The following is a 21272-nucleotide window of genomic DNA, read 5'->3' on the forward strand; positions in this document are numbered from 1 at the left end:
AAATTACTCTACATGCTGATTATTCTATATTCAATATAAAGAATGGGTTTAATTCTGCTTTTTTGTAGTAGGCCTATTGCTATCTTCTGTAGATAGCGCGGGCAATTAATCCAATTATACACGCTGATATTCTATATTTTTATAATTATTGCCACCTTCCGTAGATAGCAAGGTGTAACATGGGTAACTAAAACCGATTTTCGGAGAATTTTCATGTGACTGAAGTGATACTTATTTTATGGAACTTTTTTACGTGTCCAATTATTTCTAATTTTTACCCAGACAAAAACTTCCCAGAAGAAAATCCAATTTCACTTGTTTTCAAACAGTTAGTTCAGCATGCTAGGTTCAAACCAAAATTCGCTGCTGTTCATGGCGACAGCCGAAAGCAAAATAATAATAATTATAGTCCCTATGACTTACATTCGTTGACTGTTCTGTCATGATGCATCCATATTATACAAAAAGTAGCTAAAAATAAGGAAAACTTCAGCCACTTCAGTATCTGCAGCACAACTTTTGCGAAGACTTTTTCTTTTGGACACGCGTCCGCGCTATACCGTGCACAAAAAGCGCGATTGAACTTACGCGCACCGCGTGTATTCAGTTACGCACTTTACTTCAATCAATTATTTTGTGGTGTGGGTGAAACTATACGTGAAACGTGAAACTATTAGGCCTATATATCGTCTGTTCGGAGGAGGGGCATCTATATCTGGTATAAAAATTGCCCTCATTTTCTAAGTCAATTTTATAAAATGGGTCATTTTTTTCCCAAAAACTAGGCGTACCTGGAGTCCAAATTTGAAAAAAAAAAATTGTAACATTTTTGCAAAATGTAGGTAGCCCTGCCGGTATAGTTTCGCAAAATATTGTTAAATTTGGTCACTCAAAAATGTGGGCCTCCGGTTTATAAAAGCCTATAAAGGTACGTATTTTTGCTTGGAAAATTGGTAAATTATGGGTTATTCGTCAGCATGAAGCACTTTGACATGGCAAGGGGTAGCTAGGGGTTCCGGTTAGGGGTATAACTATCATAGGCCTAAATCTTAAAATGAAAAATGGTCTCGTCGTTTTTCTCGAAGATGCTGAAAACTGCTAGGCCTACTGTCAAAAACTGCTGCATCAATGTCAATTTTGCTCAAAACAACAACAAACAAACAACAAAATCAAAAAAACACATAATTATGTCCGGGCCTTTAAGGCGTAGGTCTACCTTGAAACCATGAATAAATTTTAATAAGGTTTTTATTGAAAAGGCCAACTGACACAAAGATATAGGCCTAACTATAGGCTAGGCCTAGGCCTAAATAATTGGCAAAAGGGTCAAATTTTCAGGACTTTGAAGTCAAGTTTGGAATGAATGCTCATACGTGTTGGTGATAGACATAATATTAGGCCGTATAGGCCTAATGCAGTAGCGTGTCCAGGGGGGGAGCTTTGGGTGCTGAAGCCCCCCGCACTTTGTTAAAAATCATGTAAAATCAGCCGTTTTTTGGCGATTTTAGCCATAAAGCCCCCGCATAAATCTGAAAAAAGGGCTGAGCCCCCGCAGGAAAAGATCCTGGACACGCCGGTGTAATGAAATTAATATTTTGTTTCTCGTCCCCTACCTTTTCAATTTCTGGGATTTGTCAGATTTTTTTTAGTTAGTCGTTTTGTTCAAAATCTAGGCAAAAGTTGGCAAAAATCGATGAAGAATGAGTACTTCATTCAGATTATTTAAAAAAACCATTAATAATAATCTAAACCGAAAAGCACACCAGAAAAAAAGAGAACAGTAAAAATCAAAATGGTTATCCGCTCTGCTCTGGGAGCTGCAGATTTATAAAAACGCCCTCCTTCGAAACCAACATAATCGATCCAGGCATGTGGAAAACGATGTAAACATGAAAACCAGGCACGAAATTTAATGTAGATGTCAATATTGGAATTTATTCGGAATAGCAAAATTTCTGTTCGTCAAATGCAACTTTGTGGGTAAGTTTTATAATGTGCATCGATCTTATATATTTTAACAAGGAATGACAGCTGAAAATGTGACAAAATGTTTTACTTTTCAACTCATGCAATTGCAAGCGAGTCATCGATCTCTGGCACTGCTCATTCTGTTGTGTTGTGCATGGCATGGGCAATGCATGAATGATGAATGGGCATGGCTGTGCAGATCGAACCAAGTTGTGTGTTTGTATATAATCATAACAATGCACATTTGTTTCATTGTGTGCTTTTCCTTTGCATTTGATTAAATAACAATTGTTTTCTGATTTTTGAATGAGTCAGCGATATGTGAGACAGATGTTAGTAATCAGACTTGAAGTTGCAGTTTGAACAATTTACGTTTTAAAAATATTTTCATTTTTCTGTTGCGATCATCGGATCAATTTTAGTATGTGTATTATTATGGTACCATGTCAGTTATAGTAACTACAAATTTCGAACGTTTGAGTCCGGTCGGAGCCGGGAGTTTCAATTATTGGAACTGAGTACCAGTATACAAACAAATCTGAAGAAAAACATGTTTTCTAAATTTAGGCCCCCACTCAACATTTTGGTATAAACCATGCATGTTACCAAATATCGTGGAAAAGGCAGCCCTGGGTATTTCTTTTTAAAACCAGTACTCAGGAGCGAGCACCACAAAATTGGCAAAATTTGGGGTACGGTATTTATTAATTTGCACTAGTGTCGACAATGTACTGAAATTTGGAATAAAAGGGGTACTTTGACTTTGCCTTTGGAAAAATCTGGTAATTGAGTCTGAGACGAGTATAGTTATATTCGTCTCAGGTTGAATGTCATTGAAAAAAGGTGTTTGAAATTCTAGCATTGAAAAAAATTTGTCCTTGATTTTGCATGAAAAAGGACAGGGGTCGAAATACAAAATAAACTGTATGCACAACACTGATTTTGTCCTAAAAATTGGCTGATTTTCACAAAATTTTACATGCACAGGCAAAATTCTACATGCACAGAGTCAAAGTTACATGTATACTATGAATGCAAAAGTTGTGCATGTATGCATGTGGTATTTCGAACACTGAAAAGGGGGGATAAATTAAATCACTAAATTTGATTTGATGAAAAATAATTGCAAAGCCAAGGGGTCTGTGAAAGATTTGGTAGCACATGGGTCATGGGTTAAATACCAACTTTACTGTGTTGAGTGGGGGGGGGGGGGCAGGTTTTAGGCCAATTAAAATGTATCATACCCACCCTCACCGATTGAATTTCAAATATATTTTTGTTATATTTCTTATTTGCTCCTAAATTTGCACACACATACAGTGAAAAAGCTGCTCAGCTGGAGCAAAGACCCTGAACAAAGCAGGGTGGCTATAGTGGCAAATTTATAAGGTACTGTATTTGTTCCATTAACCGCCCATGCCCCTATAAGCGTGCCCACCCAGTGACTTTACAAGCAACAACCTAACTGTAATATTTGTTAAAAGGGATGGGGTATGAACGTTTGGACAGTATTTATTGTAAGACATTAGAGCACATCAGACATATCGAATTGCATTCTGTATACGAAGAATGTCCTTCTGATATCAAATAATTTTTATTTTTTGAAATTCGCAACATTTATACACATTTTATGGCAAATGATTAAAAATTGATATTTTTGATATTTAAGGGATCTAAAATGAGCGTTTATTGCATTTCGACAGTATTTTTGTGGGACATGAGAGCACCTCAGACCTATCGAATTGCATTCTGAATATGAAGCATGTCTTTCTGATATCAAATAATTTTCATTTTTTGAAAATCACAATATAATACAAATTTTATGACAAATTATAAAAATTTGATATTTTTCAAATTTTTGATATAAAACAGTCCTCAAGTAAATTATATAAATCTAATGACATATTCTTAAAGTGTATGTAGCAGGAGGAAAAGTCGACGGTCAATTGAAAATTTTGACCTTTCATATTGAAGATATGGATTTTTTCCTAAAAAGACCTAATTTTTTTTTTTTTTTTGTTAAAAAAAAACATATCTTCAATACGAAAGGTCAAAATTTTCAATTGATCGTCGGCTTTTCATCCCACCTACATACACTTTAAGTATATCATCAGATTAATAAAGTTTACTTCAAGTACTGTTAAATATCAAAAATATCAATTTTAATGATTTGCCATAAAATGTGTATTAAATTGCGAATTTCAAAAAATCAAAATTATTTGATATCAGAATGACATTCTTCGTATTCAGAATGCAATTCGATATGTCTGATGTGCTCTAATGTCCCAAAATAAATACTGTCCAAACGTTCATACCCCAGCCCTTAACAGCACTCAAAGTAAACTTTATAAATCTGATGATTTATACTGTACATTGTATGTAGGTGGGATGAAAAGCCGACGATCACGGCTCCTGGTGTGGCCAATATTTTACACTACAAACTATAGGACCAGGAGCCATCTTTGGGACCAGGAGCTCATTTTAGCTCCTGGTCCAGGCATACTTATTACTGGGTACTTGATATTATAAGGCGAGAAGGCCTGATTGAAACCTTACAAAATTATTGTTGTTGTTTTTTAAAATCTTTTTGTACACTTTATTTTACATGACATTAGGATCATCGTCAGCACTCTTCAGGACTCGTTGTAGCTCCAAGATCGAGTCACATCAGATGGCCACCAATGCTATGAATGGAGAATTAAAAATGGAATCACAATTAAGTGATAAAGCAGGGAAGATGGACGGAAGAGGTTTAGTAGCACATTATAATCATGCATTTCTGATGGAAGATGAAGAGGTTCCTATGGAGATCCCCAACGGAATATGGGAAGCAAGTGAGGTAAGAATAAGGGGTTAACCAGAGAGGGATGGCAGACTGAGGGCAGACTGAGAGGGACAACCTATAATATTTGGTCAAATTTGGATGGAGAAAATAAAAACTACTGATTAGGCCAAAAATAAAAACAAGTTTGTTTTCTGTAAGCGCACAAGACATTTCGTTTTTTGACAGCTTTTTTATAAGCATTTAGATTTTTTTTTTTTTCACTTTTGAAAAAAAAAAACGGAAAAATCACAAAAAATAATACAAAACACTACTGGAGTAAACATTTACACATCACGCAACAAACGAGCTTAGTGAAAAACTACTGGAGAAAACATCACACATTTTTAAAATACTTTTTTAATCTGCAGGTTGAAAGGGGATCATAAATATTCTTGAATATGAAGAAATATGAGAGACCCACTGGGTCAGTCCATGTCAAAACAGACTGAGTGTACACCCACCCTCTTGGATTATGCTCTCCTTTGGCTCAGGGGTACCTTTCATGGACCCCTAGGTGAGGTCACAAGAAAAAATTCAAATTCAATTTCGTTTCGAATGGCGGGCCATCTAAGTTTAGCGACCGTGACCAAAATTGGGAATTTAAGGTGTCCAAATGACAAAGCGCTCTCTTTGAGAGGCATTTTCTTCTTAATTAAATCAGTTGTGACCCTCTTTTTGTATGTGGTCACTCACTGGCTGTGTCTGAAATACCTAATGCCAAAAAAGATTGATTTCGGAATTTTGTTGGGATTTCAGAGGGGGTCAAAATCAGCACTTCATACTGTTCAATCAAATTATCTTTGATTTTGAAGAACCCATGATAATGCCACAGTGCACTTATAGGTCCTAATTATGTTCAGAATGGATTAACCATGTGCCAATGTCTATGAGCAATTAAAAAAGAGACATTTCTAGACCCCCTACAGAATTTTAGGCCCCCCTAAAGTGGTTCAGCCACAAATGGCGCTTAAATCGGCAAATTTTGACACCTAATAACTTTAGGTGTACACCAGATATGAATTTCTAGTCTTTTGCATCTGAAAGAATGTAGTCTAATGTTACTAGGAACATAAGATTTGTTTTGTATTTTTGTGTTTTGATACTTTCAAAAGGTCTTTGACCTATGAACATTTTTCGTCATAGCGCCCTCCTGAAAGGTCTGACACATAACAAACTATACATTTTGGAATCCTCATGACCATACTGAGTAATTTGATATATTACTTGACATAATTGGGACTTGGGAGCATTCTGAAAATTTGACCCCATAACCTGTACTTTGCATGTGCATCGTTGCCAGGAAGTGCATTTTTGACCCCCTTAAAAATCCATACAGAGGATTAGAAAGTAGTTTTTCTTATTACTTGACTCAAGAGCAACTTGAAATATCAGGATAAATAATACAAATGGCTATAAAGTGATCAAAAATATAAAAAATATCATACTAAAATTGGCATTTTGTACCGTATCCTGTATGCATGGTATGTTAGGCAAAAATGACTATTTTTGAAAGCGTCAACTTAATACTAAAACACAAAAAATACAAAACAAATCTTATGTTCCTAGTAACATTAAACTACATTCTTTCAGATGCAAAAGACTAGAAATTCATATCTGGTGTACACCTAAAGTTATTAGGGGTCAAAATTTGCCGACTTTAAGTGCCATTTGTGGCTGAACCACTTTAGGGGTGGCCTAAAATTCTGTAGGGGGCTAGAAATTTCTCTTTTTTGAATTGCTCATAGACATTGGCATATGGTTAATCCATTCTGAACATAATTAGGACCTATAAGTGCACTGTGACATTATCATGGGTCCTTCAAAATCAAGATAATTTGATTGAACAGTACGCTGATTTTGACCCCCTCTGAAATCCCAACGAAATTCAAATCTATCTTTTTTGGCATTAGGTATTTCAGACACAGCCAGTGAGTGACCACATTCAAAAAGAGGATCACAACTGATTCAATTACGAAGAAAGTGCCCCTCAAAGAGAGCACTTTGTCATTTGGACCCCTTAAATTCACAATTTTGGTCGAGGTCGCCAAACTTTGATTGCCGCCATTCATGCAAATCTAAATGGAATTTGAATTTTTTCTTGTGACCTCACCTAGGGATCCATGAAAGGTACCCCTGAGCCAAAGGAGAGCAAAATCCAAGAGGGTGGGTGTACACTCAATCTGTTTCGACAAAGACTGACCCCACTGTAAATTTCCATTCCAATTTGCAGCAAAAAAGGGTTTGTTTTTTTCATTTGAAGACATGGATTATAACAAAAATAAAAATAAAAAAACGCATAAATTTCGCGTTTGACTTTTTTGACCTGCTACAGGAAACAAACATTTTTTTTTGGCCTTAAAAGTCTTTTGGATAAAATAAATATTTCTGTTACTATAAGTAAAATGTTGTGAAGTTATTATTTTGCAGTCACCAGCTGGTCACTTTAAGACCAAGTTTTGTTTTGTTATTTTCCACTATTTTTTCCATAAATTCATAATTAGCCACCCTCAAAATTTCTACTTGTACATCTGTACATGTACTCAGTTGGAGCCTCGAAAATATTAGAACTAAAAATTCACTTCATACTAAAGCTTCATTTGATTATGCTATATTTTCCAAATCAAATACATGATTGAATATGCCTACATGAACAATTATGGGTGCCAATCTTAGGGAACATGGGGATGTGCCCCCTTTTTTGGGGGGGTGTTAAACAATTGTGCCAAATGTCCCTACGCTTTTCAAGATGGATTGATGCTGCTCTAATGTGTATTGATTAGGCCTACACCATAAAATACAATATTTGATATGTGTACATATGGATGATACTATGTACATGTGTAACACAGTGTAAAGATTTATACTGATGCCTGGATTGAAAGAGAGATTGCATTACTATGGTGGCTAAATAGAAAACTTGCATGGTATTGTTATTGGCATTTACATCAAACTACTAGCGAAGTGATATTTATAGGTGGTTGAAATAGATATTTTGTTGAAAAATATATTTCATTACAGTCCTTGCAAACACAAAAATGATTTTTAAATGTTATTAACATGTTTTAGTTTGGGTTTTAAAAGATGACATAACAACATTATGTAGCGTTGCCACTGCTAATATCTCTGATTTACATCAGTTTTGAACATCTTTAAAACTCAAAGAAAAAAAACACAACTTAATAAAAAATGTGATATTCTTCCAGATTTCAAATTCAATTTTAAATTATATAATAATTTAGAAACAAATTCTGATTATTGGAATGTCATTATCAGTTTTGAAGGGAAGGACTGTGCCACAACAGATGTTTCTTTGGACACATTTTCACAGCTCGTTATAGAGACTACTGTTATTGGTGTCTTTCTAACCAGTTCATACAACACTTATTTCACTAAGCATGTAGAATACTTTGTACATGAAATAACCTGATTTTTTTTTAATGAAAAAAAATTAAGCACCAAAATGAAAATACTATCCTTAAAAACATTATAAACATAGGGAATAGCAATTCAATCTTAGAAACAAGAATCCCCATGTAATAGTGTAGACTCTGCTCTAGCATACTGAATTTTGATGGTTCCTTAAATTTGCATAATACTGTGCTAAAATAGATTTTTATCATGCTGACATTTACAGCTATATGCACATGTATATGTATGTTTGAATAGTTGAAAAAAATACATTTTGTAAGCATGGTCAGAGGTATCATTTTTTCACAATTTTATGTGCATGAATAATCAACATGACTTACAATTGTAATCATTCTGAAAAGGCTTGTTTGTATTCGGAATAATGTATCAAACTTTTTTTTTAAAGATATGAACCACTTATGGTTGGGGTAACGGGGAAATGGTCCAAGCTCAGGCCCTACTCCCCATTCCAGAAAAATGCAGCACTAATGAGCTAACTCTTACCCTATACTATATATTTTGAATGCTTAGACTTGTGCCAAGTCTTACAATTTTGTGATTACAATTGTAACAAAATTGCATGTTTTTGGACCATTTTCCCTCAAATTGCAAAAATAGTAGAGTTTGACTTTTATTGCCAGTTAAAACTAACTAAAGGATTAGGATTTACATGTAGCTATGTTTCATTTGGCAAAACAGGATAATATTTTTTAAAATTAATTAATCCAAAACAAATAGTGCTGTATTTGTCTGGACATCGTCTAAGACACAGAAGCATAAAGCTGGCTGGTAGGAATATATCCTCATTTATGTTTTTAAAGGGCTTGGATACCTGGGCCCAGTTTTGGCACCCTGGCCTGGAAACTGCATTTGTTCCACATGGATAAAATCCTACATAATTTAACTCTCTTTTTTAATTTTTTTTTTCGAAAGACAAATTTGACATTTCTTTTTCAGATTATCATGCATTATAATTTTCAGTTTGATAAACAACAACAACAACAACAATGCACTAGTAATATAAAATAGCTTTGCTAGAACAAGAAATATTTAGATAAGATTGTCAAAAATATTCATATTAAATTACAATACTGGGTATTACATGCATGTTAGATCTAAAAGCAGGGCCGTAGCAAGGTTGAAAAATGTGGGGCGGCCATCACAAATGTGGGGCGGCCAAAATACAAATATATGCCAACATTGAAATAAAGATATAAAGAAAAACATAACAAATTTCTCAAAAAGTGGGGCGGCCATGGCATCCCCGGCCGCCCGCTTGCTACGGCCCTGTCTAAAAGGCTAACTGATAAATCATTAGTTCAAGTGGGCCGGCTGTAATTTACAGGCTCTAATATATAGATTAAGAAGATGTCCAGTGGACAGGATGGTTGTGGTCTTCCTATCCCAATCAATCAAACCTCATCAGTCATAGGTTAACAAGATTGATTGGTGAATGTAATGACATTAACACAGTGTCCGGCTACTTTGTCATGTTTTTACAAAAGATGGTGCATTTAAAGCCGGGGAGGGGGTACTGAAGCCCGGGGGCACTCAACTTTAGAAGTGACGGGTATGTGCCTACCAGCATCGTGAAGTAGGGGCCTATTGGGTACAAAACATTATTTTTAAAAAGGGGGGTCATTGGGTACAAGCAAAATGAAAAAGGGGGTCATTGGGTATATTATTTTGGAAAAAGGTGGTCATTGGGTATAAGATTTCAAAAAAGGTTCATCGGATAGAAATTTTTTGTTTGTGTGGGTTTGAAAAATTACCAAAATAGGCATTTCATTTGTGTGGCATTTAGTTTTTAAAATGTTAAATATAAAAGCATTGTATATGGCTTAACTTGACTGACAATGTACCTTTTCAGATCATTTCAAAATCGGAAATAAATTATCCAGATGAACATTTTGAGATTAGGATTAGTTATAATCTTCTGGCATTGTTTTTAAATTACTGAGGTAGTAATTTAGAAAAAAGGTTGTTTTTATTGTATCTCTTAACATAATGAGGATAAGTATAGAAGTATACATTTGCAGAAAGGAAATGACGCAAGGAATCCAACTAGCCAAACAGATTCCTGCAAAAACTAGCAGGTGTTGAAGAAAGAAATCACAAAAGTTGACTTTACTGCCTCAAGGTAGGTTATACACAAATCATTATTTTTATTTTGGATTAGTTTAAGAATTTTTGGAAACAGAGTAAGAGCCTGAGTAAGAGACAAGATAAGCACATAGATGTCCACCCATATTACATTGTTTATCAGTAGATATCAGCTTTGGACTTCAGTTAATTTGTAGTTATTGATTTAGTAGATTTAATGAAGTATTCAAAGTAAATAGAGCTTCTTAAAGTCATGCATCTACATCTACATACCGCAAGTAACCATGTGGCACCTGCTTGGTGTAATTGATCTTGAGTGGATGATGATGAAGATGCATGATAAGATAGCAAGTGTACTTTAACCTCCTATTATGTGGGTTTAACATGGTAACTACATGCCGACTACTCAGTGCCAGAAGTGGGTAACTGTAATAGCTGCCATGAGTAGCTGCCATGTGTAGATGAGTACTGTGTGTAAATTGCCAAATGTTCACAGGGCAGCTATTGCAATTACCCACTTTGGGCACTGATCAGTCGATACATTAAAGACAACTCCACCCTTCTCTGACTTTTACCAAAATACATGTAAGCAGTGGGAGGAATATACTTATGGTGATGTTCAGGAATATGTTATTTTATTTGTAAATGGAAATTGTGCCAGTTACAATGTACAAACTGTGATGGTATGGTATACTGTGATTTCATCTCGGAGTCTGGATGATAAGCAGTTCAGAGGACTATTATTTGTGTTGTAATCATTAAATTACCAATGGCTACTACAGTAAGTATATTTTCAGTGGTGAATTTTTCATTTTGTCTAATCTGTGTCAGATCTGGTCTGAGAAACTGATGCAAATTGCTGACATATGGGTGCTTTGTGAGAGAATGTACATGTATGTACCATAAAGATTTGTCTAATGGCAAACTGGTTCACCTCAATTTAGTCATGACCAGGACTCACTTTTACAAAACAAGTTTCACTTTATAACTTTATATAACCCAATAACGTAAACCCAAACCCTTACCCTAACCCAAACCTATAACTGAAGCCCTAATCCTAACCCTAAACATATAACCCTCCCCAAAAATGGGGGGAGGGGCTTTTGGCCTGAAGTGTCAAAACGTGGCTGAAAAGAATAAGAAATGGGACATTTTTTTCAGATTTGGGAGACATATCCCCCCCTGTCCCCCAGAATTGATGCCCCTTAATCCTAACCCAACATAAAATGCCTTAAACCATAACTTAAACCCTTTCCGGATTAATGACCCTTCAGGCTAATGTCCGTTTTCTCCTCAAATTGAGGTCACATACACTTGCTTATGTACAAGTAACCATGACAATCGACAAGTCTGTATGCTATTCAGAATGGCCATCATTTCAAATGCTAATATAATCACCCTCATTATTTATAGTGGGTTGTCAGAGTAAGCAAGTATTGAGTATTGAATAAACCTTTGAAAACAAAAAATATTTGAAATGATATGAGTCCTCAAAGACCTTCCTTCAAAATATCTTTGCTATGCCAGCACTGGTTTTATAGTGCTAGATGAGACACATCATGACCAATTGCCCACCCTGGTGGGCTTGGTGGCTGCTTCAGCCATGCATGTTCCTCGATGCAATACTGATTATCTTAAACAGACATTTTCTATGTACTGTACAGACGTGACTAGCATAATAGGTGATTTTGTAGATTTAAGACCATATTTTGACTACTATTCACTTGAGGGTCTGTAGAACTGGAAGTGAATACTGTAGCTACTGTATAGTAGAATATTATCTCGATTTGAAAAGAATTATCATTTTGCAGGCTTTTGCAGCGCATGTTATTTCCTTGCAAAATTAATACATAAGGCCTATTATTTGCGAGCATGAAAATATTGCTTTCCTAGGAACCTGTGTAATACTCTAATGCTATTATGCTCACTCAAATTTCTAAAATAAACAAACTCATGCTTCTCAGCCTGTGTGCAAATTGCATGTTACCATGGCAACTTGTACTGAAATACAAAATAGTCATGTACAAAAATAGTCAGATCTTGACTCGCAGCATAATTGTGTACTCTAAGCTCTACAGTAAGTGATGAATTAGTTGATTTAAAATTGAATGTATTTTTCTGACTTGAGTGATGAAGAACATCCTAAAAAACATAGTTGTGTCATTGGGTTTTTTATCAATATAAATATTATTTTATATATAAATTTTGAATAATTTTGTCTGCTTTGACCAGCAGCCTTCCGACCATGTTTGTCAGATGGTTAAATTACAAAATAAATTAGCCAGATGTATTTTCATCAGATTTACAGTTTGTGACAAAGATAGCACATTTTCCATGTGAGATATGTGTATAAATATGTTATAGCGTGATAAGACATGCATTATTTGGTCGTTTGTCAACATTTATCCCGTCATAGACCATCAAAACATGTTTTGTCTATGATTCTGTGGAAATTAATGTATTATAATTGATGATATTACAAAATTGAACGGTAGCTAAAATATAGATAGGATGAATAGTGGGAATTGGTAAAAGAAGGTGTGTTTATTTGTTGTAATGTCCAAGGCTATGTGTATACAATCTAAAAATACATGTAAAGTATAACTATAAAAAGATGTTTTGCTTTTAATACAAACAGATTCTTTTACAGGCTCTCAGTTAAAATAGGAGCATTGGGCTATTCCAGTTGAAATCCCTACACCCCTTATGATCTTAATCTTCCAATACGGAGTGTGTACATTTCAAATCACAGATCCTGGAAAATGCAGCTATCTGAATAGGTGATTCCATTTAAAAGATACACCCCTTGTGTGGGAGGTTAAGGTCATATGTCTTCCATAGGGTATATGAATTTCAACTGGAATAGCCCATAGTTTATTTTTGTCATTGAAATATCTAAATATAGAAAAGGAAATTAACTCACAAATTTAAACATACAGTGAAATTGTTTTTTATTATCATTGCAATATAGTGCATAATTTCACATTTTGTTATTTTCCATAATATAGGCCCCTATAAAAATAACATCAAACACCAAAATCATGTAGTGCTATTTATTTTTGGACAAGAAAAATACTAATATTATGGAGGAAATGATTGGAAAGTCAAGAAAAATATCTGATATTTTAACAAAATGTAATATAAAAATCAAATTATAAATAAAAAATTACAAATGTCAATTAGGAAATTAGAAAAGATACAGGGCTTGAGAAATGGTGTTCAAAGAAAATGGTTTGATTTGATTGCTTAAATATTCACTCAACTCTCAAATAAAAATAAATTATATCATTCGATGCATTTTTACATTAGTTATCCTGAACAGAGGAAAACAGGAAATGAATCTATTGTATTTCTATTTGATTTCATTATTATATCATGTATAATTATATACAGTATACTCCCTCCTTTTGAGATAAGAAAAGAAATTCTTAGTCAGTGGCTGTGGCTTAAAGGCCCGGTCACACTGTGACGGACGATAAGCAACGAAAGGTGACGAACGTGAAAATCAAAAATGTTGACGGCAAAGCGATGACAAAAAGAGCAAAAACAAGATTCGGTGACGAGTGGGAACGACCTTTAGCGACAACACGACGGCAAGGGACGAGATGATGCGGCAGGAAACGGAGACTAGCGACCAAATCCGGACGTTGTCTGGGCGATGAGTGACGAAGTCTCGACGGAGCCCGACAACAAGCAACGAGGTCAGACGGCTGGCAGCAGATTTGCTTGCGGCAAGGAACGGCAACTGACGGTGGATTGCGGTGATGATGACGTGACTCAGCAGCCGACATCAAAGTCTGTGTGTGTGCGGGTCGTATAGTCCCCTTTGGCGTTCCCACTCTTCATATATTAACATCAATATGAACAATTATCAAAAATAGTAAAATCAATATCAATAATAATCAAAATTATTATCTATATCAATAATAATCAGGATTATTAACATCAATATCAATAATAATCAAAAATATTACACATATCAATAATAATATAAAAAAACCAATATAAATATCAATAATAATAATAAAAAATAGTAAAATCAATATAAATAATAATCTAAACTTTTAATATCTATATATCAATAATATATTAACATCAATATCAATTATTATAATCAAAGATATTAATATCAAAATCAATTAGGCCTATTATAATCAAAGATATTAATATCAATATCAATAATAATAAAAAATATTTACACATATCAAAAATAATCAAAAAAATTAATATAAATATCAATAGGAATCAAAATATGAAAATCAATATTAATAATAATCCAAACTAATATATCAATAATGATAAGAAATACTATCATCAATATCAATAATAATCAGAAATATTAATATTTTTGATTATTATTGATATTATTTTCTTTTTATATGAACTTTAAAATTGCATCGTGCCTGGTAGTCTATTGAAATCGAACTGTCGTCAATAATACGTCAAACATCGCACAGAAAGACTTGATTAGAATTTACCGTCACTCATCGTGAGTTGCCGTTAGTTGTCGCTGAGAATCCGTCAGCGACCGCAGACGGCCGAAATCATTCGTCGGGAAATTTTCAACATGTTGAAAATTGTGTGACCACAAAAAAGTAGTTGTGATTCCGTTCAAATTTCGTTGGAGACCGCAACCCTCATTTCTTTGACGTTTCCATACCGCATGCGGCCGCTCTAGTCGCTTTTGAGGTCGTCACAATTTACGTTGGTAGTCGTTGTCAACGACCATAAAAAAAAGACTTGATTAATTTCTACAATCCTACAAATGCATATATCTATCTCATGAATCGCACAAAAAGTTTAAAATCGTTGACCATCGCTTAAAAATCGTAACCCATCGCAGACCACCGTTTCAATGCCGCAGGTACTGCAAACGATACTCGCAAACAATATCCGTCACTCTCGGACAAAATTCGCAAGTCACTGTCGCACCAAGATCGTTACAATTTCGTTGCTTGCCGCAACGTGTCGTTAGGGTTCGAGATGTGACGTCGCCGCCGCTTAGGTTATTCGTCAATGGACGCGACAACGACTACCAACGAAATTGTGACGACCTCAAAACGACTAGAGACGGCTTCCCACGGTATGGAAACGTCAAAGAAATGAGGGTTGCTGTCTCCAACGAAATTTGAACGGAATCACAACTACTTTTTTGTCATCACAAAATTTTCAACATGTTGAAAATTTCCCGACGAATAATTGCGGCCGTCTGCGGTCGCTGACGGATTCGTCAGCGACAACTAACGGCAACCCATGATGAGTGGCGGTAAATTCAAAATTGCAATTCGCAGCTTAACGTCGCTTGCCGTTCACCCCTATTCGTCATAGTGTGACCGGGCCTTAACTTGTTAGTGCTGAATTTTATTGGTTTCTGCCTGCCATCTATTACATGGTAGATGGCAGCAACCACATCATCGCGGAAGAGTATGTAACATGTTCTGGAGCATAATACGCGAGTGAGATTACAGTACACGCAACTAAAACGGTAAACACATTTCGTTCATTTCAGAAAAAGAGGAGTTTTTAATGATGGTAACTTAATTTTTGCTAAATAAAACAGTGTTCAGTTACTTAAATAATATTTAACTGACTAATAATGAGTATGTTGGGAGTATCTTGTAAAGACAAGAAGACAAATATCTGGGTCCTGAATAAGATTGGCACAGACTTAAACATCAGAAAGTCCATCATTGAGAGGAAATTGCGCTACTTTGGCCACATTGTAAGAAAGGATGGTGGAGTTGAGAAGCAGATTCTTCAGGGAGCTGTGGAAGGCCATTGTGGAAGGGGACATCCATCAACACCTTGGACAAATGATGTGAAGAACGTTTCATCACACGGAATGTATTTTGCAACACGTTTGGCTTTTGATAGAAGTAGATGGCGTACTCTTGTGAAGACCACAGCAGCGCAATCCTGCACCATCTGACCCAGTGAGAGAGAGAAGAATGAGTGGTGGATGCTGGTGCAAAATATTGGACCTGCCCAGCCCTGGACCTGCCTGTTGTCTGTCACATGGCAGCTAGAGGATAGTAAAAACAAAAATTCCTATTGTTTATTCTCAAATTAAAGGTGGCTGAGGAGTAGAATTCTGTTTCACCACCCTTGCGAGAATCCACTTGGATTCTGGCAAAAACAGCATTTTATGAAAATCTTTAGATTCTCAGCCATTAACTTGTAGTGTGTAGGCTTAAAACATCTGCGAGAATCCTTTTAGATTCACACAAATCAGTACTGGAAAATCTCCGCGAGAACGGAGTCTTGTCTCGGATTCTCACCTAAAAATTTCTGAGCCTAATTCTATGAGTGCCAAAGGAAGAGAAAAAGTAAGATTTTTTAGTTTGATTAAATTGATCAATAAAACAAAATTGCAAGACATGCACAATTGAAGAAAATGTCGCAATATATTTATGTATCATGAAGTGAAATGTTATGCCAATATCCAGTAATGATCAGCCCTATATTTATTAACTGACTTTGTTTTCAAGTCCTAGATATTAGAATTTTAGATGCAACTTAAATTTGTGTGTGTATATTACTACCAGCCAGTTCTTATATATTCAATCCGGTTGTGCAAACTTAATTAATGTTACTAGGAAAGTGAATACCTAAAACATAATGCACTGTAGTTCTTTTATTAAATTAAAACAAAATTAGATTAGTCTACTCTTACAGCTCTATGTTGTATCTTCTTTTTAAAAGTCACTATCTGTATTTTATTTCTGACAATGGTGTTTTGTAATAGACTTAAATGTTCAGGCTAGAGATTGGTGGTCGAAATTTATATAACACTGACCTGATCACATGACATGGATTGAATAAGTATATTGTCACTGTTCTGTCAAAAGCTTGTAACTCCCAATAGCTGCTAGATGTTAAATATGTACAATATATTATGTTATTGTACATAGCTAACACATAGCAGCTATTGGAGTTACAAGGTTTTGACAGAACAGCAACGATATCTAGGATTATACAGGTGTATAGGATTTCAAAATTCTGACCTTCTAGGAGACAAAAAAGGGAATTTTATTTCCATTTGAGAAAGTGTGATACTGTTCAATAAGCTGATAGTCCTAGATAAATTCTGCTTGATAAAGTAGAATTTCATAACAAACTGATATAGTACACTTCACAGCAAATAAACTTTATCTTGACTTGTTATCAAATCTAAATAAAATGTGCATATTTCACTGGGTAGAAAGGCAGTTTTAAAATAATGTGATCATCGGGTGATCTTAAAAATCAGCAAGTCATTACAAGATTTGAGACTTGGTTTTCGGAATAAATTGGACCTGCCACCCATTTTCCAATAGTCAAATACAGCATAATCTGAGCTTATAACATGTTAACCTATAATGTTATAGGTTTTCAGTATCTTTATCCCAGCATTGGAAGTTTTGTCTTATTATTATATTTTAAAAGTTCATAATCCACAGTGTTGCTTTCTTTGGTAATAAGTCATATTCATACTTACCTAGTTTGAAATATCAATTATGTTATATATTTTTATCCCCAAGGGCATTACCAGTGAAAACAACAGCTGTGTTTGGTCACCTAGATCTTATCATTATGAAAATGAAATGTAAATGGACAGTGCAAAGTAGTGTTGAGGAATGTAAATGCATAGCTACCAATGGTCAAGAAGATAAAAGTGACAAAATATTATACTTCAGTTGCTATTAGCAGCAGGAGAAATTCTTCTGTAAAAATGCATTCATAATCAGCGGTATAATTATATTAAATTTTGAAATTCTGACAAAGTGGGTACAGAATTAACCTGTCTTTTTTGAAGTTATTGAAGAAAAAAGCTTCTTCTTTACCCAATTAAATAAACATGCCAATATTATGGAAAAATATCTCTCCTCAATATAAGTATATATAACAAATTCCTGATGTGTATATTGTAACTTACATGCTATCTTCAGTAGATAACAAATTCCTGATATGTATTGTGAATTTAATGTGCTATCTTCAGTAGATAACAAATTTCTGATGTGTATTGTGAATTACATGCTATCTTCAGTAGATAACAAATTCCTGATATGTAAATTGTGAATTACATGCTATCTTCATTAGATAACAAATTCCTGATATGTGTATTGTGAATTAAATGCTATCTTCAGTAGATACAAAATTCCTGATGTGTGTATTGTGAATTACATGCTATCTTCAGTAGATAACAAATTCCTGATGTGTCTTCTGAACAAAATGCAATCCTCAGTATATCAAATTCCTGATACATGTAGTGTGAATTACATACTCCTGAATTACAAATTCTTCAGTTGATAGCAAATTCCTGTAATGTACATGCTATCGTCAGTAGATAGCATCTTTCTGTAATGTACATGCTATCTTCAGTAGACAGCAAATTCCTGTAATTTACATGCTATCTTCAGTAGATAGCAAATTTCTTTAACGTACAAGCTATCTTCAGTAGCTAGCAAATGCCTGTAATGTACGTGCTATCTTCAGTAGATAGCAAATTCCTGTAATATACATGCTATCTTCAGTAGCTAGCAAATGCCTGTAATGTACGTGCTATCTTCAGTAGATAGCAAATTCCTGTAATGTACATGCTATCTTCAGCAAATGCCTGTAATGTACGTGCTATCTTCAGTAGATAGCAAATTCATTCCTGTAATGTACATGCTATCTTCAGTAGCTAGCAAATGCCTGTAATGTACGTGCTATCTTCAGTAGATAGCAAATTCCTGTAATGTACATGCTATCTTCAGTAGCTAGCAAATGCCTGTAATGTACGTGCTATCTTCAGTAGATAGCAAATTCCTGTAATGTACATGCTATCTTCAGTAGCTAGCAAATGCCTGTAATGTACGTGCTCTCTTCAGTAGATAGCAAATTCCTGTAATGTACATGCTATCTTCAGTAGCTAGCAAATGCCTGTAATGTACGTGCTATCTTCAGTAGATAGCAAATTCCTGTAATGTACATGCTATCTTCAGTAGCTAGCAAATGCCTGTAATGTACGTGCTATCTTCAGTAGATAGCAAATTCCTGTAATGTACATGCTATCTTCAGTAGCTAGCAAATGCCTGTAATGTACGTGCTATCTTCAGTAGATAGCAAATTCCTGTAATTTACATGCTATCTTCAGTAGATAGCAAATTTCTTTAATGGACAAGCTATCTTCAGTAGCTAGCAAATGCCTGTAATGTACGTGCTATCTTCAGTAGATAGCAAATTCCTGTAATATACATGCTATCTTCAGTAGCTAGCAAATGCCTGTAATGTACGTGCTATCTTCAGTAGATAGCAAATTCCTGTAATGTACATGCTATCTTCAGCAAATGCCTGTAATGTACGTGCTATCTTCAGTAGATAGCAAATTCATTCCTGTAATGTACATGCTATCTTCAGTAGCTAGCAAATGCCTGTAATGTACGTGCTATCTTCAGTAGATAGCAAATTCCTGTAATGTACATGCTATCTTCAGTAGCTAGCAAATGCCTGTAATGTACGCGTGCTATCTTCAGTAGATAGCAAATTCCTGTAATGTACATGCTATCTTCAGTAGCTAGCAAATGCCTGTAATGTACGTGCTATCTTCAGTAGATAGCAAATTCCTGTAATGTACATGCTATCCTCAGTAGCTAGCAAATGCCTGTAATGTACGTGCTATCTTCAGTAGATAGCAAATTCCTGTAATGTACATGCTATCTTCAGTAGCTAGCAAATGCCTGTAATGCACATGCTATCTTCAGTAGATAGCAAATTCCTGTAATGTGTGTTGTAAACAAATATATAGCACATTTCAGTTATCTGCAGCATGACTTATATGATATCTTTAGTATGATAAGAATTATGATATTTCAGTATTTTCATTGTGAATTACATGCTATCTTCAGGTATATTAAATTCCTGTTAGGGCATTGTGAATTATTATGCCATAGATATCAAAATATCCATTATTATCTGTGTAGGTTTGTAAATGCCATCTTCAGTAGATTTACAGCTTCTTTAAAAAGGGTAAACCCAGGAAAAATATAAATTTATTCATTTGCATGGATGATTGAGAAGATTCACAAATATAATTTACAGCAGGGATGTGAGAGTTCCTCTTTTCAGCTGATTTCCTCTTTTTTTGTTGCCAAAATTTACGTGTTTTTCTTTTATTTTCAGCCCATATTTGGCGTTTTTACCCTGATTGTACGCTGTTTGCTGTACGTGGCCTCTCACACCCCTGTTACAGGGACTTCTCCAAACAATCCTTTGCAACATTAATCCAAATATTTTTTGCATAAAAAGTATACAGATTTTATCTTGCTACAGCAGGATCCTGTACTTTGGATAATCAAATTATAGGTGTGTATTTTTCGGGTTATCAATATTTAAAAACCATTGACTCAGTAGTTTATATTTTACTTTCTTACACAGAGTTACCAAGATGACGATGATGACCTCTATTTTGAGCTATCCATTGGAGATACAGACGAAAGGTTTGGATTCTCTGTGATGGGGGGTAAAGAGGAAGGATTTCTACCCAAAGTGGATGAGATTGTCTCAGGTAAAAATCTGAGAATAAAGGTTTTTAGCTGCTGGAGTGCATCTGTTGTCTGATATAACACGGGTGGCATCATTATTTTTAAAGTAAAACAACAAGGAAAAAATACGCCAAAAATAATGATGTACCGTAGCGTGTTATACATGTATGAGATGATAGATGCATGACAGCAGCTAAAAAACAATACGGTACCTTTATTCTCATTCTCAAATGCTTCAATTCAAATAAATATCTTAATCATAAGTATGCCAAATTTTAATCAAATCTTACATTTTACAAGGAATTACCTAGGGCTTAAAATTGATCAGTCCCGTTGTTGCTATGCATGTCCGATTGGATCAAATAGCGCATGTATATGAGTATCGCGTCAAAGTGCACGCGCTAAAGTGTGTGATATTGTGTCATATCACACAGGTAAGAACTAATCGGGTTTTTATTGAGGCA

At 34.9% G+C, this 21272-nt stretch overlaps 1 protein-coding gene across 2 annotated transcripts in view; it reads left to right on the forward strand.

Annotated features, from left to right (window-relative positions):
- Nucleotides 1–1893: 1893 nt before the first annotated feature.
- Nucleotides 1894–21272, forward strand: part of LOC140159516 (protein PALS1-like) — a 179119-nt gene continuing 159740 nt past the window's right edge. Inside the window, exons 1-3 of one of the 2 annotated variants that reach the window (XM_072183038.1) lie at nucleotides 1894–1980; nucleotides 4584–4807; nucleotides 20702–20831. In XM_072183038.1, coding sequence (XP_072039139.1) covers nucleotides 4640–4807; nucleotides 20702–20831 — 298 coding nt within the window. In that variant the 5' untranslated portion in view covers nucleotides 1894–1980; nucleotides 4584–4639. The remainder of the gene's footprint in view (nucleotides 1981–4583; nucleotides 4808–20701; nucleotides 20832–21272) is intronic. The other variant, XM_072183099.1, reaches the window with a different exon arrangement.

This window comes from Amphiura filiformis, chromosome 1 (assembly GCF_039555335.1).
Source record: "Amphiura filiformis chromosome 1, Afil_fr2py, whole genome shotgun sequence".
Classification (NCBI taxonomy): Eukaryota; Metazoa; Echinodermata; class Ophiuroidea; order Amphilepidida; family Amphiuridae; genus Amphiura; species Amphiura filiformis.